At 47.7% G+C, this 22,347-nt stretch overlaps 1 protein-coding gene across 1 annotated transcript; it reads left to right on the top strand.

Moving 5' to 3' along the window:
• The first annotated feature begins 469 nt into the window (after window positions 1-469).
• Window positions 470-9,437, top strand: LOC139030206 (uncharacterized). The gene is given in 2 exon segments (XM_070452041.1): window positions 470-6,258; window positions 7,007-9,437. Coding segments are annotated over 2 exon segments (4,482 nt in total). The 5' UTR covers window positions 470-1,891; the 3' UTR covers window positions 7,122-9,437.
• Window positions 9,438-22,347: the final 12,910 nt, after the last annotated feature.

Consider the following 22,347-nt stretch of genomic DNA (forward strand, 5'->3'; position numbering starts at 1 on the left):
CGAGCTGGAGACCCTCTCGTGCATTTTTCTACCATGGTAACCCCTGGGGCATGGGCTGGCATGAGATGCAGCCTGGACCCCTGACCCCCACCAAGAGGACAACTGCCTCTGGGGGTCACCAGAAGTTAACTCTTTACCAACGAGAAACAGAATTCACTTTGGTAAGTCAACAGAGGTTGTTGGGCTGGTGCATTACCACACATAACCTGGTACCACGTGCACTCAGCGACGAGAGATTGGGAGATGTGTGGGCTGAGTTTGGTGTGATCCTGGGACTGGGTGGTGGAGAGCCTGCATGTGATACTGTTGAAGACTGACTGACTCAGACTTCAGGAAAGAACTCATTTCACTCTGCTATGGGCTTCCTCAAGAGCTCAGTTGATAAAGAATCTACCTGCAATGTGGGAGACCCTGGTTCGATTCCTGGGTTTGGAAGATCCCCTGGAGAAGGGATAGGCTACCCATGTAGGAAGACCAAACGGAATGTAGGAAGAGCAAATAACGCCATGATAGGAGGCAAAAGCAGGAAGACCAGGCCCTCACCCTGGCAACTAAGGCGACTATCAGGTCACCAAGACACAACCAGTCAGAGACTATCAGGCCACCCAGATACAGCCAATCAGAACTTGTTTACGGAAAGATCCCGCGCGCGCGAATGTCTGACCAATGAAAAGACCCCCGCGAACATGTAACCAATCCGCTTCGCTAAATGACCCCTGCTTATGTTTGAAATTGGATGTTCTATAAATATGGGTAGAAAACCGGGCTCGGGGCTCTCAGCCTGTGCGCCACTGCGTTGGACACAGCGGGGGCCCTAGCTCGAGCTAGCAATAAACTTCCTTCTTGCGTTTTGCATTGTCTCTTGGTAGCTTTCTCTCTTCCCGCTCGGGGATTCGGACATCGGGCATAACATTTGGGGGCTCGTCCGGGATCCCTTGGCGAGGAGAGAAACCTCCCGAGACAGAAGGAAGAATCCGAATGGTACCGGTACCCAGTCAGGTCAGGGAAATCCAGTGTAAAACCGGGGCCTGCTAGGAGAGCAGGGAGGTAACTGGTACAGGGAAATCCAGTGTAAAACCGGGGCCTGCTAGGAGAGCAGGGAGGTAACTGGTGCAGGACTAAGGGAACGTTCCGGCCGGTGTGAGACCAAGGCCAGCGAAAACGCTGGAGGGCGACCGGCTCTGCGGAGAAAGGGGTCTTTCGTCCCCTGATCCCGCGGCAGTTGACCAGTGGACACTGTTTGGTAAGTTGAGTCTGTTACGGGGGAGTGCACCCCCCCAGAGACCTAGCACTTGGTTGTCGGCCGACAATTGTCTGTCCGTGTGTTTGTCTACGCCGTTCCGTGTTTGTGTGAGTGCCGGCATTGTCTCGCTTCTTGTCTTCTTTTGGTGTGTCATTTGCTATTTCGTTTTGTCTGATCTGATCTCAATTTCCTAATCTCTTTGGGAGCTTCAGTGAACGGGCGAACAATTGTGAGGGCAATTGATGAGTCCTGGCCAGGGCTACACTCTGGTGGACTCTGAAGGCCCAACAAAAGTGAGCCTAAGTAACTAGAGCCCGACCGGGTGAAGCTCCCCCTTAATACCTCAAACTGAGAACGTGGCCTAAAATTCTTGGTGTGGGCACGGGTCAGGCACTTAAGAGCCGCTAGGGCGCCTGCCACTTGAAGACTCCCGTGAAAGGATAAGGGGGTCACGGAACGGGCCAGAAACCCCTAGGGTGCCCGCCCCCAGCAAGAAAACTTCCGTGCAACGACACAGGCACATAAACAGTTCCAAAAGCATACCATAAGCCCAACCTCTTGGCCGCCACCACTCCTGATAGGATTTTTGGTGGTTGTTCTCATTGACTTCTCTCTCTCCCTTTCTTCCATACCACTTGTTCCTTAACTATGGGTCAGGGAGAATCTACTCCACTCTCTCTCATGACTGATCATTTTCCGGATGTGAGAGCCAGGGCTCATAACTTGTCTCTGTCAGTCAAGAAAAGTAAATTAATAACTTTGTGTTCTGTAGAATGGCCTACCCTCCAGGTTGGATGGACCCCGGAGGGTACGTTTCAGCCCTCCATAATACAGGCGGTGAAAGAAAAGATAATGGCGCCAGACCCCAGGGGCCATCCAGGCCAGGTCCCTTATATCGTGGTCTGGCAAGATCTGGTAGAAAACCCACCTAACTGGTTAAAACCTTTCGTCCACAGAACTTCTAATCCACAGGTCCTGGTGATGGAACTCACTTCGGAAGAAACTAAGAAGAAAGAGAGCTCAAAACCGGTCTTTCAGGATGCCTCTTGCCCAAACCTAATAGACTTGGAAACAGAAGCAAGACCCCCCCCTTACGTACCCCCCTTAGAACCCCCGGGTGGAGGGGAGGGATCAGGAAGGGCGGCAAGGGGCGACCACGAGGGAGGACCAGCGCTGGGGACCCGGGGAAGGACTAGGGGAGATAGGAGTATGCAAGACCCTGGGGACCCAGAGTTACCGTCATCCACTGTTCAGGCACTCCCCGTCCGGGTGGGACCAGCGAACCCGAGCGGAGAACGGACCTATCAGTACTGGCCCTTCTCCACGAGTGACCTATACAATTGGAAAACACAGAACCCCCCTTTTTCGGAGAAGCCCCAAGGCCTTATTGACCTCTTAGACTCTATTCTGTTTACTCATAACCCCACCTGGGATGATTGCCAACAGTTGTTACAGGTACTCTTCACCACGGAGGAACGGGAGCGAATCCTGGCAGAGGCACGAAAACGAGTCCCCGGGGTCGACGGGAGACCTACTGCTCAGCCTCATCTCGTGGACGAGGGGTTTCCCTTGCTGCGACCTAACTGGGATTTTGAGCAGGCGGAAGGTAGGGAGCGTCTCCGAGTGTACCGCCAGACTCTGATGGCTGGCCTGAGGGCTGCAGCAAGGAAGCCAACCAATTTGGCAAAGGTAAATCTGGTGAGGCAAGAGCCCACTGAAAGTCCGGCAGCCTTCTTAGAGAGGCTAATGGAAGCTTTTAGACAATACACACCCATAGACCCCCAGGCTGACGAATCGCGCGCCGCCGTGATACTAGCATTTGTAAACCAGGCAGCTCCAGACATCAGAAAGAAATTGCAGAAAATAGAGGGGCTAGGAGAGCAGACAATACAGGACTTATTAAAAGCAGCTGAGAAAGTGTTCAATAACAGAGAGACTGCAGAGGAAAGAGAAGAACGGATTAGACGGGAGGAGAGAGAACTAGCAGAAAGGATCAGGAAAGAAGATAGGGAGTATAGAACGAGGGAAAACCAGAAGAACCAGAAGGAGCTAGCCAAGATTCTTTTTGCGGGGATGAGAACTGGATCAGGAACGAGGGAGCGTCGGGACCGACAAGCGGGAAAGAAAGAGAAGCTAGAAAGACAGACCTTAAAGAAAGATCAATGTGCTTACTGCAAGGAACTGGGGCACTGGAAAAACGAGTGCTCTAAGAGAGACTCAAGGAAAGGAATGGCCCAGAGGGAGAAAGTCTCCCCCGAAAATCAGGCCTTATACATGGGAGAAGACAGTGACTAGGGGAGTCGAGGCTCGGCACCCCTCCCCGAGTCCTGGGTAACCATAAATGTGGAGGGGAAACCCGTTGGCTTCATGGTAGATACTGGCGCCCAACACTCTGTTTTAAATAAAAGGCTGAGACCAATGTCTAAGAAAACCAGCATAGTACAAGGAGCCACGGGGACAAAAAGATATTGTTGGACCACAGAACGAAAAGTAAATCTGGGGACCCATCAGGTGTCCCATTCGTTTTTGGTGATACCAGAATGCCCAGCCCCTCTACTTGGAAGAGACTTGTTGACTAAAGTTAATGCTCAGATCCATTTTGACCCTGGGGGAATCTCAGTCACAGATGGACTGGGACAGCCGATACATGTCTTATCCCTAGCCTTAAGGGATGAATACAGACTTTTTGTGCATAAGCCCTCAGAGGTCATAGCACCAGAAGTACAACCGTGGGTCCATAAATACCCATTGGCCTGGGCAGAAACGGCAGGAATGGGACTGGCCAAACAGAGACATCCGATCGTCATCGAGCTCAAGTCAGAGGCAGTTCCTGTGAGGGTGAAACAGTACCCTATGAGCCAGGAGGCTCGGCAGGGGATCACTCCCCACATTCGACGGCTCATGGATGCCGGAATTCTCAGGCGGTGCCAATCCCCTTGGAACACCCCCTTACTGCCGGTGAAGAAGCCAGGGGGGACAGATTACAGACCTGTCCAGGACCTGCGAGAAGTCAACAAGCAGGTGAGTGACATCCACCCCACTGTCCCTAACCCATATACCCTCCTGAGCAGTCTGCTGCCTGAGTACACTTGGTACACTGTGCTGGACTTGAAAGATGCCTTTTTCAGCCTACCCCTGGCGGCCCAGAGCCAGGAGATATTTGCCTTTGAGTGGACCAAGGGGGAGGGCCAACCGGTAGTACAGTTAACTTGGACTCGCCTCCCACAGGGGTTCAAGAACTCCCCTACCTTGTTTAATGAGGCTCTGAGTGAGGACCTCTATGAATATCGGACTCGCCACCCAGAGGTCATTCTGCTACAATATGTAGATGACCTTATGTTGGCTGGAACCACGGAGGAGGCATGCAGCCGTGCCACCGGGGACCTCTTACAAACCCTAGGCACCTTGGGGTATCGCGCTAGCGCAAAGAAGGCACAAATAGCCCGGCAAGAGGTCACCTATTTGGGGTATAAGATCAGGCAGGGGCAACGATGGCTAACCCAGGCCATGAAGGAAACAATACTACAGATACCAGAGCCCAAGACCCCCCGCCAGGTGAGGGAGTTTCTGGGGACTGTTGGATATTGTAGACTGTGGATCATGGGGTTTACAGAGAAGGCTCGGCCGTTATATGAAGGGAGCAGAGAGACTCCAAACTGGACCTGGACTGAGCCCATGAAACAGGCTTTCCAAACACTCAGACGAGCCCTACTAGAAGCCCCAGCTCTTGCCCTGCCTAACCCAGACAAGCCATTCCAACTGTTTATAGACGAGAAGCAAGAAATAGGAAAGGGGGTCTTGACGCAGCAATGGGGACCATAGAAACGGCCAGTAGCATACCTGTCGAAGCGATTAGATCCAGTGGCCGCTGGGTGGCCCCCTTGCCTTCGTATCATTGCAGCCACTGCCCTCCTCGTCCGCGACGCCGACAAGTTGACGTATGGGCAGCAACTCTCGGTCTTCACCCCCCACGCCATCGAAGGGGTTTTGAAGCAGCCGCCGAGTAAGTGGATCTCCAACGCCCGCTTGACACATTACCAGGCCCTGCTGCTCGATGCCCCACGGGTGCGCTTTCAGACCCCCTGCTTCCTGAATCCAGCCACGCTCCTACCTAACCCAGAGAAAGGCCGCCCTCTCCATGAGTGTAATGAGATACTGGCTGAGGCCCTGGTGGCACGAAAAGACTTAACTGATGTGCCACTAAGCAACAGTGAGCTAGTATGGTTCACCGATGGGAGCAGTTATGTCAAAGACGGGCAAAGAAAATCGGGGGCCGCCATAGTTGATGAGTCTGGGCAGACGATATGGGCTGAAACACTCCCCCCAAATACTTCGGCACAGAAAGCCGAATTGCTTGCCCTAATACAAGCTCTAGAGCGAGCGAAAGGGAAAAGAGTCACCATTTTCACGGACAGTCGATACGCTTTCAGCACTGTCCACATCCAGGGCCCCATATATCAAGAAAGGGGATTTCGGACAGCTGAGGGAAAAGAAGTCAAGAATTTGCCTGAGATTCGCAGGCTCCTAGAAGCTGTCCAATTGCCCCGAGCAGTAGCTATAGTGCATGTTCCCGGGCACCAAAAAGGGGAAGACCCAAAGGCAAGAGGTAATCGGGCGGCTGATGCGGCCGCTCGGAGGGCAGCCAGCCAAGACTACGCCGCCCCCATATTGACTGTGGAACTTCCCCCTCCCGGTATGGGGGCCTTGCCACCAATTCCCGAGTACTCCCACCCTGATCTCGACTGGATCACTAAGGACACCACCCTCCAGAAGGATGAGAAAGATGGATGGTATCGGGACCAAGACAGCAACCTGATATTGCCTGCCACCCTGGGTCGTCATTTGTGTGAACACCTACACGCAACCACACATTTGGGAGAGAAAAAGACTTTGACACTTCTCCAGACGGCCCGCCTGAGGTTCCCCCGACAAAAGGCAACTGTACGAGAGATAATTCAAGCCTGTAAAGCGTGCCAGTTAATGAGAACAGAGAGGAAGCAGCACTCAGGAGTGAGGTACCGGGGGGAGGGGCCCGGGCAACACTGGGAGATAGACTTTACTGAGGTAAGGCCAGGGAAGTATGGGTATCGCTATCTGTTGGTTCTGGTAGATACCTTCTCGGGGTGGGTGGAAGCTTTCCCCACTAAGGGAGAGACAGCCATAGTGGTTGCTAAGAAGATCTTAGAGGAAATAGTGCCTAGGTACGGGCTGCCAGTGACTATGGGCTCTGATAACGGACCTGCCTTTGTGAGCCAGATTGTACAAGGGCTGGCCCGAGCTCTGGGGACGAAATGGAAGTTACATTGCGAATATAATCCCCAGAGCTCAGGACAAGTTGAGAGAATGAATCAGACCCTAAAAGAAACACTGACAAAATTGGCAATAGAGACTGGCGGGGACTGGGTGACCCTCCTTCCCTTCGCACTCTTCCGGGCGCGTAACACCCCATATAAGCTGAACCTTACCCCCTTTGAAATTTTGTATGGAAGACCCCCTCCTGTGTATCCTATTTTTGAAGGAAAGTGCCTGCCACCCCCTGCTCTGGGACAATTCCGGCAAACAATAATGGCATTAAGCAAGGTGCATAACCGTGTTTGGAAGTTGATCCGGGAGGTATACGAGGACCAAAATGAGAAGGCCCTCCCCACACATAATATTAGCCCGGGTGATTGGGTTTGGGTAAAACGACACCAATCTAGAGTATTAGAACCTAGATGGAAAGGTCCTTATGTTGTTCTCCTAACCACCCCTACCGCTGTTAAGGTTGACGGGATTGGACCCTGGGTTCACTGCAACCACGTGCGGCAGGCCACGCCAGAGGAACGAAATAAGGCACAGACAGAATGGAAGGCGAATGTTCATCCGTCGGATCCTTTGAAATTGAAGCTCACCCGCCGGGAAGCCTCCTAGTCCTCTTGCTGATGGCAGCCATCGTCAATCCAGGGATGACTTCTCATGGCCACATGGACGATCCCCATCATCCTGTCAATATGACTTGGGTGGTCTACAATCCAGAAACCGGAAAACTGATCAACTCAAGCTCGAATGTGGCCCCTCGGGGAACGTGGTGGCCCGTTTTGACTTTCGACTTATGCGTCCTGGCAGCTGACAGCAATGGCTTTGGTCCCCACCAGCTAAGTGACTTCTTTGCCCATGGCACTTTTGGCTTGTTCACTCATGGATGGAATAAGGTACCTGTGTATGTTTGCCCGGGGGATGGTAGAGATCGGAGCCAAATTAATAAATGTGGGGGAGTTGATTCTTTTTATTGCGCCGCCTGGGGATGTGAAACCACCGGGACCGTAGACTGGCTCCGAGGGGATTCTAATAGGGACCTTATTAGCGTAAAGTCAGATCCCAACCACCGTAACTGGCAGACAATGCCCAAACCAGGACAATGTTTCCCATTACAGATTGAGTTCACAGATGAAGGAAAAAGATTTACCAGATGGGATTTTGGCCGTGGCTGGGGCCTCCGTCTTTACAAGAACGGATATGACACTGGAGTCCGGTTTGAGCTTAAATTAAAACTAGCACCACTCTATTTGGCCCCCAAAGTAGCTCTGGGACCAAACCAGGTGATAGCTCCAATACCTCCGTCCTCGCGCAGGCCCAGCCCAGAGGCCAGAAGGACCTCAGAGCCTGGCCCCTCTAAACCTGGTTCGCAGGGAACACCCACAACTGTTAGTCCGCCCCCCCCCCAGATCCTCTATGGGCTTTAGTAAATGCAGCCTTTGCAACTTTAAATAATACTGACCCTAATGCAACCCAATCCTGCTGGCTGTGTTATGATCCTCGCCCCCCTTACTATGAGGCCATAGGCCTCAACGTCTCCTATGACTTATCTTCAGGCCAGAACCCACCCCAGTGTCGATGGGAGGAACGTAAGGTTGGTCTCACGATGAAGGAGGTATGGGGACAAGGACTTTGCCTAGGCACAGTACCACGGGACAAGACTTCCCTTTGTGCTCAGACTGAAGGTAATCTAAGCCTTCAAGGAAAGGACTGGATTGTGCCAGGGGTCGGGGGATGGTGGATTTGTTCACATACGGGGTTGACCCCATGTTTGAATGTGAAGGTTTTTAACCAGAGTCAAAAATTTTGTGTCCTGGTTGCTATAATGCCAAAGATTCTATACCATTCTGAAGAGGTTATGTACTCACATTGGGACCGAGGAGTACGTAGAAAAAAGAGAGAGCCACTTAGTGTAATCACCATGGCTGCTTTATTCAGCCTCGGGTTGACAGGAGCAGGAACAGGAATAGCTTCACTGTCTCTACAAACCAAGGAGCTGTCCTCTCTCCGAGCAGCCATAGATGAGGACCTGACTCGTATAGAAAAATCAATCAGCCACCTAAAAAAGTCTCTAACCTCCTTGTCTAAAGTAGTATTGCAAAATAGGAGGGGATTAGACTTAGTCTTTCTCCAGCAAGGTGGGGTCTGCGCAGCTCTTGGAGAAGAATGCTGTTTCTATGCAGACCATACAGGTGTGGTGAGGGATTCAATGGCGAAAGTGAGAGAGGGACTAGTGCAACGCAAAAGGGAACGGGAAGCCCAACGGGGATGGTGGGAATGGTTTGGATCCTGGTCACCCTGGCTAACCACTCTGGTCTCAACCCTCCTGGGCCCACTTTTACTGTTAATACTAATACTTACAATTGGGCCTTGCATTTTAAATAGACTAATCACCTTTATCAGGACACAGCTAAATACTATCCAGATTATGGTGCTAAGACAACAATACCGGCCGATAGGTCGAAATAAAGAAGAGGAAGATTCCTCCCCATAATCAAAAGACAGGGGGGAATGTAGGAAGACCAAACGGAATGTAGGAAGAGCAAATAACGCCATGATAGGAGGCAAAAGCAGGAAGACCAGGCCCTCACCCTGGCAACTAAGGCGACTATCAGGTCACCAAGACACAACCAGTCAGAGACTATCAGGCCACCCAGATACAGCCAATCAGAACTTGTTTACGGAAAGATCCCGCGCGCGCGAATGTCTGACCAATGAAAAGACCCCCGCGAACATGTAACCAATCCGCTTCGCTAAATGACCCCTGCTTATGTTTGAAATTGGATGTTCTATAAATATGGGTAGAAAACCGGGCTCGGGGCTCTCAGCCTGTGGGCCACTGCGTTGGACACAGCGGGGGCCCTAGCTCGAGCTAGCAATAAACTTCCTTCTTGCGTTTTGCATTGTCTCTTGGTAGCTTTCTCTCTTCCCGCTCGGGGATTCGGACATCGGGCATAACAACCCACTCCAGTATTCTTGGGCTTCCCTTGTGGCTCAGCTGGTAAAGAATCTGCCCGCAATGTGGGAGACCTGGGTTCGATCCCTGGGTTAGGAAGATCCCCTGGAGAAGGAGAAGGCTATTCACTCCAGTATTCTGGCCTGGAGAATTCCATGGAGGGGTCACAAAGAGTCAGACCCGACTGAGCAGCTTTCACTTTCACTTTTCAACTCTGATATGGATCATGTGGTCACTGTGGATGTCAGGCGTTTGGATCTTGAGAAAACCTACTGCAGGCAGCAGAAGTGAATGAGGACCTGTGCTCACTGCCCACGAGTGCTGAGCCAGGCCCCTTCTACTTGTTCCTGGCCCTTGACCAGGCACAGTGGGAGCACTAGTGCTGACAGCTTCCTGCTGATGCAGCAGCCTCCAATAGCCAGTTACCTCTGGGGACTCGCCTGGCTGTTGAGATTTCCTCAGAGGTCAGTGTGCAGAAGCCCTTCCTTCTCACATTCTTCTTCTCACTCTCCTTGCGCAGGTGTGACCCCTGCACCAGGGCAGAAGGCTGGCCTGGCCAGTTCACTCCTCCTTGACCCTTCACAGAAAGATCCTTCAATCAGTCTCCTGCTGACGTCATCCCATCTCTATTAGTGCTCCTGGAGGTTTCAAACTGGCACCCAGGTCAAACAGGGTGAGTACATTTTCTGATCCCCTGAGATAAAGGGGAGATGGGGTGAGAGACAAGGTCCGCAGAGGGTAAGCCAAGATCAGAAGCATTGTGTCAGGGGATCGGTGACAACAGAGACAGAACAGCATTGTGTGGGCCCCTGACACGCTCCTGGAGAAGCGCTTGGGAGAGGAGGGTGGGCTTGCAGACAGAACCTTCGCCGAAATTGACAACCTACATCAAATTATGTCAGTAAAACAGATGTGATTTAAAGCAGGATTGGCCTAAGCTTTGTGGTTTGCTCATGTACTTTTCAGGGTGGGGGCTGGCCAAGAAGATCAGCTACATTATAGAGAAATATACAAAGGACATCCTCTTGACACAAGAAGGTAGTCAAGTAAATGTGCAATCTCTCTGTCAGTTCTTAGAGACCAAGCGGAAAGGAAGCAGAGGATATGGGATGCTGAGTTCTCAGGAGAGAACAAGGCCCCGCCTTGCCCTCTCTTTCTCTGAGCTGTGGTTTCTGATTTTCCATCCTTGTCCATTTGCTGCCACTCCTACGTGGGACTTCTAACTCATTTCTGTCCCACCACAAGGCCATTCACTGTGGTGTGGGGGAGACTGGGTTTCTGACCAGCATCCCTTCCTTCGGTTTTCTTTCCTGCTGATAGAAATTCCTCTTGGAACAGAGGTTCAAAGATAGATTCTTCCTTTTGCTGGACACAGTGGAGGGTGTCCACGGGACCTGGTTCTGGCCGATGGTAGAGAAACCGACAGAGGTGCTTAGAGAAAGGCGTGTCTCCTTCACAAGGAAGTTCCTCTCCCTGTCATCGGATGAAATTGTATGAGGTCGCTGAAAGCTGCTGAAATGGCCCAAGTGATGACTTTATTTTTTTCCAAACAGGAAATGACATATGTGCCCCGACACCTTAGTGAAAAGAAACCAAGTGGAAGCAGGCAAGTTACAGTTACTGTCCGCTGGGATGGCCCGGGGAAGATAGACACGCGTCATTTTCAGCAGCCACTGCAGCCTCAGGTGTCCTCAGGTTGTCCTGGCATCAGTCTTGAGCAGTTTGCCTCACTAGGTTTGCCTCCACTTCTTGGCCCGAAGTCTCTGGATGTCGAAGCCTCTGTCTCAAAGATTTAGCTTCATGTTACATCTTCGACTTAGTGCAAATTATTGTTATTTTAGTTTCCTACTTTATCATATTTTGTATTCAGTCTCTTGGTTACCTAATGGTTAGCTGCTCTTGATAAATATCCTACCAGGTTCACCTGATTTTGATAATGGGGCCTGTATGTTAGAAATATATAATTGGTCAGCAAGCACTTCACTAAAGGGGAGAGGGAGGGTCAACATAATGCAAGTGGTGGAAGAGCCAGTAACATGGGCTCAGGAGAGGATTTGAGAGTCAAAGTTCTCTCCTCAAAGATTTAAGAGAGTCTTGAGCACACTATCATATATATGTGTGTGTGTGTGTGTGTGTGTGTGTGTGTATACATATACATGAGATGAGAATGAAATCACATGACATCCATTTTGTACGTTCATATCATTCTATCATCTTTGATTCAGCAAAGGTAGCAGAAAACCCACTCTTTTTTTTTCCATTTATTTTTATTATTTGGAGGCTAATTACTTTACAACATTGCAGTAGTTTTTGTCATACATTGAAATGAATTAGCCATGGATTTACATGTATTCCCCATCCCGGTCCCCCCTCCCACCTCCCTCTCCACCCCATCCCTCTGGGTCTTCCCAGTGCACCAGGCCCGAGCACTTGTCTCATGCATCCAACCTGGGCTGGTGATCTGAGAAAACCCACTCTTGTCAAAAACCAGACTAATACAATACCACTTTTGAAATGCTACACACCCTAAATAGTAAATGTTAGGAGAATGATTTAATAGAGGAAAATGTAGCCAAATGAACAATGATAAGTTTTAGCTGATATTTCTAAAATCAGGTAATAAAATTTATCACTCTTAAATTTATGATTATGGATATGTGGTTTAATATATGAAACCAGATACTTGATTTGGGTAACATGATTTACATCAAATATATTCCATTATCGGTTATCACTTAGTGTCTTCCTGATTTCTACAGTACTTCATTTTAAAAATCCACTAAATGCATATACTATTAGTAGGCTATATTACAGAGGGTAATTACAGAAATAGCCAGATATTTGAATTAAATAAGTTTTACCAAAATCTTGCTTTAGTAAGACTGATATAAAGAAAAGTTTCTGGCAACAAATGGAAGATTTATAAATTTATTAGAATAACGAAATATGTAAAAGATCTGAAACAAAAACTGAATGGTTTTGCATAACTTAGAAACAGTTTACAGTCACTGACTACAAATATATTTATATACTGGCTTTTCCACTAAATCTACTGGTATTTTGAAACAATATATCTGTTTTGATATTTACAAAAGGTACAGAATTTAGAGAACTACAGTTTTGCAATTTATGAAAAACATTCATTTAGTGGTAAGTTTTCAGCAGCCTAAGATAAAAGAATCTAAATTCCATGTGCTTATCACGGGACTGTTAAGTGTCAGATTTTGCACCAGGCCAGTTCCTAGGTACCTGCGAGTGTTTGAACATGTGTCTCGAGCTTGGAGCATCACATTTTTTATCTATTTTTTAAAATTTTATTTATTTATTTGCTTGCATTTTTGGTTGCGCTGGGTCTTTGTTGGTATGCTCGGGCTTTCTCTGGTTGTGGCAAGTGGGAGCTAGGAGCTACTCTCCACTGCAGTGCATGGGTTTCTCGTTGTGATGGCTTCTCCCGTGGAACACAGGCTCCAGGCACTCAGGCTGCAGTAGCTGAGGCACATGGCATTAGTTGCTCCGCAGCATGTGGGATCTTCCTGGACCAGGGATTGAACCCATGTCCTCTGGCTTGGCAGGCGAATTCTTATCCACTGTACAACCAGGGAAGTCCTAATTTTTTTTTTTATACATTTAAAATAAGATGATGACCGTAAGCTTGTGAAATTGTGGGGTCTCCACATATGGCAAAGAACGAATGAACAAATGAAGCACATGATCTCCATTTTCAATCAAGCACATTCCTTTTGATCCTAATCAATGTACTTATTTTCCTGAAACCATTGTTGGAGATTCCATCTCTGAATGGACATCTGTGTACAGGGAAGATTATTCCCAGCTTGAAGTCACCTTTAATTCTCCCTTTGACCCGCATGTCCTCGTTCGCCCCCTCATTGAGTTCTTGCCGCCCACTCCAGGTCCTGAGCCCATTCTTCTCACCTCCGAGGCTCCTGGTGGTCATCCATGTGGGGCTGTCGTGACTGCTCGTCTGCTGTCCTCTGTCCCTGCCCCCAGAGCCCCTGTGTATCTCCTGGGATGGTGTCCTTGTCCCCGCGCTGGCCTCTGTGGGCTAACTGGGACAAGCCCCTCCCTTCACATCACTGCAGGGCCTCTCTTTCCACTCCATCCTTGCCCAGTGGGGTGAGGCTCCACTTCCTCCCCAGATGAAGCCAACCTCCTGGGCTGGCCTCACACAGCTCTCTGTTTAGAAGCTTTAATTCAGTCCACACGGATCTCTTTGAACTGGGGGCGTCTCACCCTCGCTGAACAAGCCCGTCCCAGGTAGAAGCGGCAGAGCCTCTTTCCCTGCCCCATGCTGTAAACATGTGGCTTTGTAGAGACTCCTTGAAATAGCTTCCACATTCGACATTGTATCTTCTACACTCAGGCCTCCCCCGCCCCCAGGGAAGGTACAGGAAGCATGTCCTCCCTAGATGGGTGGATTCAGTCCCAGGCCTCCCGCCCGCGCCCCCCGCCACCGAACTGCTCTTTTCTGCTGGTTCTTCGCCCACGATCCAATCTCAGTCAGCTGCAGGGGCTGTAACAAAATACCCCAGACTGGGTGGCATAAACAACAGACGGTCTGTGTCACAGATATGGAGCTGTCAGTCCACGAGAGAAGTGTCAGCAGGGCTGAGTTCTGGTCGCTCTTCCTGCTGGTCCACAGCCTTCTTGCTCTGTGTCTTCATGCAGCATCCTCAATGTGCGCAGAGAGAGACAGATTATTCTCTCTTCCTCTTACAAGGACACTAACCCATCATGAGGCTCCTTTGTTAACTAATCTAACCTTATTTACCTCCTAAAGGCCCTGACTCCTAATACCATCACACTAGGGGTTAGGAATTGTGAATTTGGGGACACACACACACACTGGGTCCATAGACGATTCCAAGCTGGTTCCTTGCCCTCAGACACGATGCTTTAGTTCTGTCCAAGGGATTCCATGGTGATCCTTCCTCACTGATCAGTGATTCTTAGTGATTTCTGTGTGCCCTCTTTCCAGGTTTCAGGGCCCTATTCCGGGGCCACATTTTCTGCACTCAGAAAAGGAGACCACGCAGAAGGAGCTTATGCTTTCTTAGACTCTGACATCAGCTCAGCACCCACATCCCCGCAGGGAGACCCATGGACACACAGGGCGTTGTAGCAACCGCCTATGGCATCCTGAACATATCTATTGCTTGCTGGTGTTCCCGCTCTGATTCTCTATCAGGATCCTGACTCAATGATGCCTCTCCCATCTCTGGCCAATGAACGTGGTATCTGGGTTTAATCTCTTCAGTATTGAACCTTATGTGTCCCTGAAAAAGCAGTTGACCCAGCTGCCCCCTGGATTCCATCTCCTATTTCTCCGTTTCTGCTCCAGCTCTTAAACTCTCTGTAAGTCCAGCCCTGGAAGCTGTGAATCCAGCCTTGAGAGGCAGCAGGCTGGCTGGCCCTTCCGAGGTGGAGTTCAGGTCCTGGTGGTGACCAGCGAGCCTGAGGGTAGTAACGGGGATTGCTCTGTCCCTCACACCCTGCAGGCACCGGGCTCTTTAAATTCAAACAGAGATCCTCCTCGGCAATTATTGTAGTTTCTCAGTCCATCTGGTTTGAACTGATCCTTTCAATTTTGATTCAACCGGGCAGATGAAATCTCAGTGGTTTCAATGTCTCATATTGGCAGAGCTGACCTGACTCGAGGATGGAGCCAGCGCCTGCCCATATGGTCTGGTTTCAGGGACATGGGAGGGGGCTGGACTCTCCCCTCGCTTTACCCCTTCTTCTGCATGTCCATCGGGATCTTGTTTTTTCTGATTGTGCCTGAGGTTTCGCTGTAAGAACTTTAGCCCTTGGGCTGAATGATAAGTGAAAATGCAAACCTGTCTGGGAAACACGCAACACTGAGTTATCAGATCTCTTTACCAAAGTGGGAATTAAGACCCTGTGGGAATTTCATCTCCATCTACTTACATAGTCTCCCCTTTTCCATACGGATTTGATGCAGCTACCATATAATTTGGCAACACACTAAAATAAACACATTAAAAATATGGAAAGTGATGATAAGTGTAAAAGCGACTAGTCAAAATGAAGAAGGTAGTTACTGTATGTGGACATTTTAAGAGGATAATATAATTTAGACATGTCCAACTTGGAAATTGATATGACTATTTCTATTTTACAGAAGAAGTAATTGAGGCTCTTAAGAGATTCAGTGAGTTGCCTTAAGTCATATATTTACTATATGACAGCGAATATTGACACTCAGATCTGTCTGGTTCCTAAATTCTCTTCTGAGTAGTATGTTGCTTGTTTTCAAAACACGGTTCTGGAAGTCAAATCGCTTCACAGTCAGGCCTGGATACAGGTGTTTAAAAAGGAGAAAAGAAGGAGCTCAATTTGGCAGGTATATGTCAAATTAAGGTCATTGGCACAGGTAATACTGAGGAATTAATCTTGCTTCACCAAAAGAAACAGCATATGACTGATGGGGGACACAGGTACATTGCACTTCTATCAGAGCATGGCTTATAATACTGCAGCATTAGTCACATTTACACTGTGCCTGACTTTTTTTTCTTTTTCCAAAATGCCTCATTTAAATGCTGACAGATTGGTTGGCATCGTGAATGTCTTTGCTATGTAATCATGAAGTGGTGTGACTTGTGAAAATGTGGTCTATAAAACTGCTGTTACTCAGACTGCTTTCATGGTAGCATTTGATGGACAATAAGGACTTGCGTAAAAAGAAAAAAATGATGTCTGTTGAGAATGGGGGGGGGGTTCAATGTGGTGTGTTGTTATTTAGATGATCTTTAAAATCCTTTTTGCTCATTACACTATAAAAACCGAGAAAGCAGCCCTTGAAAAGGGAAAAACAACCTGTATCCTGGCCAAATCCTCCCTTTCAAAGTAGCTTGGGTTGATTTTTTTTTCTCTTGATCTCCAAATAAATTTCCATTTTTTAGCAAAAAATTCTACAATGCTGAATTTTGTACATCTGGGAAAGAAAAGGTTATGGATATAAAGTGCCTCCCACCCCCCAATAACACATTTCTTTTGTTTTGATATGAAAATACTGAAATGAATATGGTGGCTTGTCACAGGATATCCATGGGGTTTGAGGGAGTTGTAGAACTTACTTGAATTTTCTTACAGTCTTTCATGATTCCTAAGAGCTTGAAATCATTTAGAGAGGAATTCCTGAGACAGAGACAACAAATGGTGACAGTTTTAGCAGAGATCTCCTTCGTGGAGGATGATGTTGGTGTGGTTCTGTCTCCAGGCAGGTTCTTCTCGAGGATGGGCCAGTGTGTAGTATATCTGGTGATCCTGGCTCAGAAGGACAGTGAGCTAGGTCTTGGCTCAGGTCACACATATGCAGGGATGGGTCACTTATGATGGGTTCAGAACCTGTAGCTGGCATCACTTATTAGCTACCAGCTTTCTTGCGTGGTTTCCTTTATTCATCTGAAAGCAAGTACTGCTCCATCTGGGTATGTCACCATAACAAACACACCTCAGCCTCTCAAACATCAGGAATGCGAGTGTTCATTAGAAGACGTTGAAGTTAAAGCTGTCATTTTCAAAGAAAGTTCAGAACTGGCCTTTGGTAGCCAATAGATCATCAATTGGATATGACCCTTGTCCAAGAAGTCACAAAAACTCATGTCATCACTGTGTATTTGTGCGTTGTGTGTGTGTGTGTGTGTGTGTATTCCAATCAATTTTATATTTTTCTTTCTCAGAAAGAATTTAATCATTTGGTTAAAACAAAACAAGACCCAAAATGGAGTTTCTTTTGCAAAGTCTCACATCACCAAAGTGAAAGTGAAAGTTGTTCAGTCGTGTCCAACCCTTTGCGACCCCATAGGCTATACAGACCATGGAATTCTCTAGGCCAGAATACTGGAATGGGTAGCCTTTCCCTTCTCCAGGGGGCCTTCCCAACCCTGGTTAGACCAGGGATCTAACCCAGGTCTCCCGCATTGCAGATGGATTCTTTACCAGATGAGTCACAAGGGAAACCCAAGAATACTGGAGAGGGTAGCCTATGCCTTCTCCAGCGGATGTTCCCGACCCAGGAATCAAACCTGGGTTTTCTGCATTGCAGGCAGATTCTTTACCAACTGAGCTATCCTGGAAGCCCAAACTGAGGTTTAATTGCAGAAATGGAATCTCAAACCAGCCCATCAAGTATCATGTGGGCAGTGCTAGTGAGGTCATCTGCCTTATAGACACCTGCCAGCCCCTAAGGATGGTTGGATGGCATCACCGACTCAATGGACATGAATCTGAACAAACTCCATGAAATAGTGGAGGACGGAGGAGCTTGGCACGCTGAAGTTCATGGGGTCACAAAGAGTCACACATGGCTCAGTGATTGGACAACAACGCATTCCCTAAGGAAAGGGCTTTGCAGTAATCAACCTTTTCTGCCCAGCACAACCTCCTTGTCCCTGCTCCCTTCTGCCTGTGAAAGTCTCTCATTTTGTACTGCTCCTTGCAGCTCATCTCTATGTGCTAGACAGGAATTGGTTCAGATTGATCTTTTCTCAAATTCTTACATTTTTTTCATATGCCTTGGTTCATTTTTGAACAACTGTAGCCATACCAGTGAAGCTGACAATATTTTTTCCTTCCTTTTATGATATAGTAGAGTCATAAAATACTAGTATCATGTCTTTGAGATTATTATAAGCACCCCTCACCCCTTTCAGGAGGCTTTCCAGGTGGTGAAAGGAAAGAAAGAAAGTGAAGTTGCTCAGTAGTGTCCGACTCTTTGCGACCCTGTGTACTGTAGTCTACTATGCTCCTCTGTCCATGGGATTTTCCAGGAAAGAGTACTGGAGTGGGTTGTCATTTCCTTCTCCAGAGGATCTTCTCAACCCAGGGATTGAACCTGGGTCTCCCGCATTGTAGGCAGACGCTTTACCATCTGAGCCACCAGGGAAGTCCATTTCCAGGTGGTGCTAGTGGTCAAAAAAAAAAAAAAAATCCTCCTGCAGGAGGAGGAGATGGCAGGAAATATGAGTTCGATCCCTGGGTCAGGAAGATTGCCCAGAGGAGGGCGTGACAACCCACTCCAGTATTCTTGCCTGGAAAACTGCATGGACAGAGGAGCTTGATGGGCTACAGTCCATGGGGTCGAAAAGAGTCAGATCCAATGAGCAACTGAGCATGCACACACGCATCCCTTTCTAAAACATGCCCGGGAACACGAGCGTGTGGAAGGCGAAATAGGGACAGCAGTCGCTGGATGGCATCGGCCATCTGTTGAGTCTTCACAGGTGCAGTCTTGTGAGACAAACATCTGGATAACAGAGTTCTCTCCTAGGGGAGGACACAGACGATCTGCAGGGTCCACTGACTTATCTGATGTCCACAGCATATACTTGCAGAGTCTGGATTTAAGGCTGTGTTTCTCAGTGCTTGGCATTAATTACTCTTCGTCTCTGTGAACCTGTAAGCTTGCATTTTAGCAATCCGTCAGTGAGCCCACACCTGGCCACCCCACTTCAGAGAGGAGTTTTAGACACACAAGGTGTAGAGTCTTGCTGTCTACTTAATTTTATCATCTTGATTGAACAAGAGGCATTTCAAGGTTCACCAAAGCAGTGAGTTCAATTCTGCTTTTAAATGCCCCAGCTGGTAGTCTGGTGACTGGGACTCTGTGCCACCGATGCAGGGGGCCTGGGTTTGATCCCTGGTCTGGGAACTGGATCCCACATGCTGCGATTAAAAGGTCCCGCATACTGCAAATGAGACCTGGTGCAGCCAAACAAATAAGACAAATGAGTAAATTTAAAATGCCCACCATCTCCGTGGGGTTTCGTGCTCCATGTAGAGTCACAGGACTGCGGGCACGCAGAGGTGTGCAAGTTGCGCGAGTGAGATGTGGCTCATGCCACTTAAATCACTGCTCCTCGATGTTGACATTTATAAACACTGGTGCCTTCTCTTTACAATAGTCTTCTTTAGTGCCCCAGTTAAAAGTACCCTGCCCTGTGCTCTAAATGAATTCTTAATTTTATTAGTCTTCTTTAGAAGAAGTTAAGGGGACAGCAGTATCCTTTTCTTCCCTTGTTCAGAGACAGCCATACAAAGAAAGGCAAATGCACTGTGAGTGAAATGATGAAAAATGAGATCTGAAATGCAGTTTTTTACCTATGCAGTAAAAAAAATCATCTTTTGCACCATTGGATTAAAAATATGTATTAGGTACATAGTTGGACTAAAAATAGAAAATATTTAAGCGTCAAATGTGTATTAATTTCAAAGATTATTTTTGGTCTTTTCCCCAGTGCAATAAGAGGGAAAGGAAATGGATATTTAGTTAAAACCCATTGGCTGTCACAAACGGTTCTAGCAAAAACTAGCATTGTAATTCCAGGAAAAGTACATAATCTGTTCTAGGCTTATCTTATCCAGGTGTAGAAGGTACAAATGATAACAACTCCGTTCAAGTCTTCCCGGGTCATTCTGCTCACCTCTCCTCTACCTGCTCTGATCTGCAGCCGGGAGAGAGCCGGCTTTGGGGAGAGAGGGGAGAGGGGTGTGGGGTGACCTTTGAGGGCTTCCCTTATGTTCTCCTGAAGCATGCAATATGCATGCCATGATTCACATGGCAAAGGCAGGTTTGGTGCAGCGCCAAGTGTCAGAAATGTTGGGAATCAGCTGCAAAATAAACAGAGCATGTGAAAGTGGACAGGTGTGTGGTAAACAGGTAAGGAAAGATGTATATCTGGGTTAAATTTTGATAAACAGGAAAGCGCCAGAAATCTGGGCCCATAAATGTAAAACTAAAGAACAGTCCAGTTTCATGAGCATAACACTACCACAGAGAGACACAAAACGTGGTTCTAGTGGTAACTGCTTCAGATCCGGGATCTTAGTAAGTTTAGCTCAGTAAGTATGCAGTATGTGAACTTAACTGCAATCCACAGAAAATGATTCATTCTGTAGCCTCTGGATAATAAAAGACACAGGATTGACTTTGAAGTGGTGAGGCTTATCATAAATTAAGTTCTTCTGAACAAGTAGCTTTCGGTCATTCAGAATTCACTTTGAATGTATTCTATTGCAAGTTCCTGTAAAATACTGAAACCTGGGTGATCACTGTAACCTCAAAAAATTGTGTGCTGAATAAAATCAAAGATTTAGCAATTTTCCTCATTGTTCCACAAACATAGACACATTATACAGAGAAAGGCAGTGAATATCAGATGAGTCCATTTCTCCTCTTGGCTCTTCAATCAGGTGGGCGTTTCAGAAAACATCTATATTCTAAGGAGGGCCCTCAAGAACTCATTCTGTTCTGAAGATGTGTCCTCAGGTGATGTCCATTCAGTGTGTTCCTGAAACAATGTGTGATAGGGGACATGAGTGGGGGGAAAAGGGAGAAGACAAGACAGAAAGACTTGGCTATTTAGGAAAAATCCTTTCCATCAAAAAGCTCCATTGGAATCAGATTTGTATTCCCACTGGTCTACCGAATCCAATCATATTTGCAAAATTTTTATTTCTCTTCCAAATTAGTGTCAACACTAATAATGCAAAGTGTACAAAATCCTGAAGAGCTGGCAGGTTATGCCGAATCTGCACTGTACTTTATATCAGTTAACTTTTGCTATAAAATAAACCACTGATGGGGCTTCCCAGGTGGCCCCGGTGGTAAAGAACACTCCCACCAATGCAGGAGACATAAGAGATGTGGGTTCAATCCCTAGGTTGGAAAGATGCCCTGGCGGAGGGCATGGCAACCCACTCCAGTATTCTTACCTGGAGAATCCCATGGAAGGAGAAGACTGGCGGGCTATGATCCATAGGGTTGCAAAGAGTCAGACATGACTGAATCTTTACTTAGTAAGCATGCACAAACCACCTAATATTAACAGGAAGTGGGGTCAAACCACATCAGTAGCAGTCTTATCAGTATCAAACATGATTGGGTGGGCTGGCGGGAGGCTGACTCTCCAGAGAGGACACAACAGGTGACTCTGCTGAGGCAGGACTTCTCCCATTGTTGTTGTTGTTGTTTTAAGGATTCATTTGTGCATTCTTTTTTTTTTTTTTTTGCCATGCCTAGTGGCATATGGGATCTTATTCCTAACCAGGGATGGAACCGTTGCCCCTGCATTAAAAGTACAGAGTAATCACTGGACCATCACGAAGGCCCTCTCTCCAATTACTTTTAACCATCCGTCTGAGATGAGCAGAGCAGCTCAGGTGTCTGTCTTCTCACAGGGATGGCAGAAGTGTGTGAGGGTGAGCAGGAACACTCAAGGCTTCTCAAAGTCTCAGCTTTGAACAGACACACTGTCACTTCCTTCTTATTCTATTGATCAAAGTGAGGCACGAGACCAAAGCCCTAAATCAAATGGGAGGGGGAATGTATTCTGCTTTTAAGGGAAGAACTAAAAATTACACATCAAAGGGCAAAGATATTCAATCAGGTATTCAAAGGGTGAGAAATTCAGTCAATGTCCGTAATGAGATCTAGAATATTCTTATGTGCCAAAATGGTGCATGATTGTCAAAAAATTAAAAAAAAAAAATCACTTACCAAAATCAAGTCTTCCAATGAAGGAAATGTGCCCTAGCACTTTGGAAACCACATCTCCATCAGCCACAGAGAAGGGGGTGAGTGTGCCTACAGGTAGCGTGGCAGTCTCCAATACAGATCCAGAGAAGTTTGGAGAAAGGAGAACAAAAGCCAAGCAAATAAAAACGGCAGTCTTATGAAACCTGTGACAGTTCCAGAGAAAGATGTCATTCCTTTGTGACATGGGCAAATGGAAAACGGTCAGGAGTTCAGTCCATCTGAAAGAGAGGCAGCTGGGGAAGGAAATTCACCCTTAGTGATGTCAGGGATCAA

This window comes from Odocoileus virginianus, chromosome 2 (assembly GCF_023699985.2).
Source record: "Odocoileus virginianus isolate 20LAN1187 ecotype Illinois chromosome 2, Ovbor_1.2, whole genome shotgun sequence".
In the NCBI taxonomy this organism is placed as follows: domain Eukaryota; kingdom Metazoa; phylum Chordata; class Mammalia; order Artiodactyla; family Cervidae; genus Odocoileus; species Odocoileus virginianus.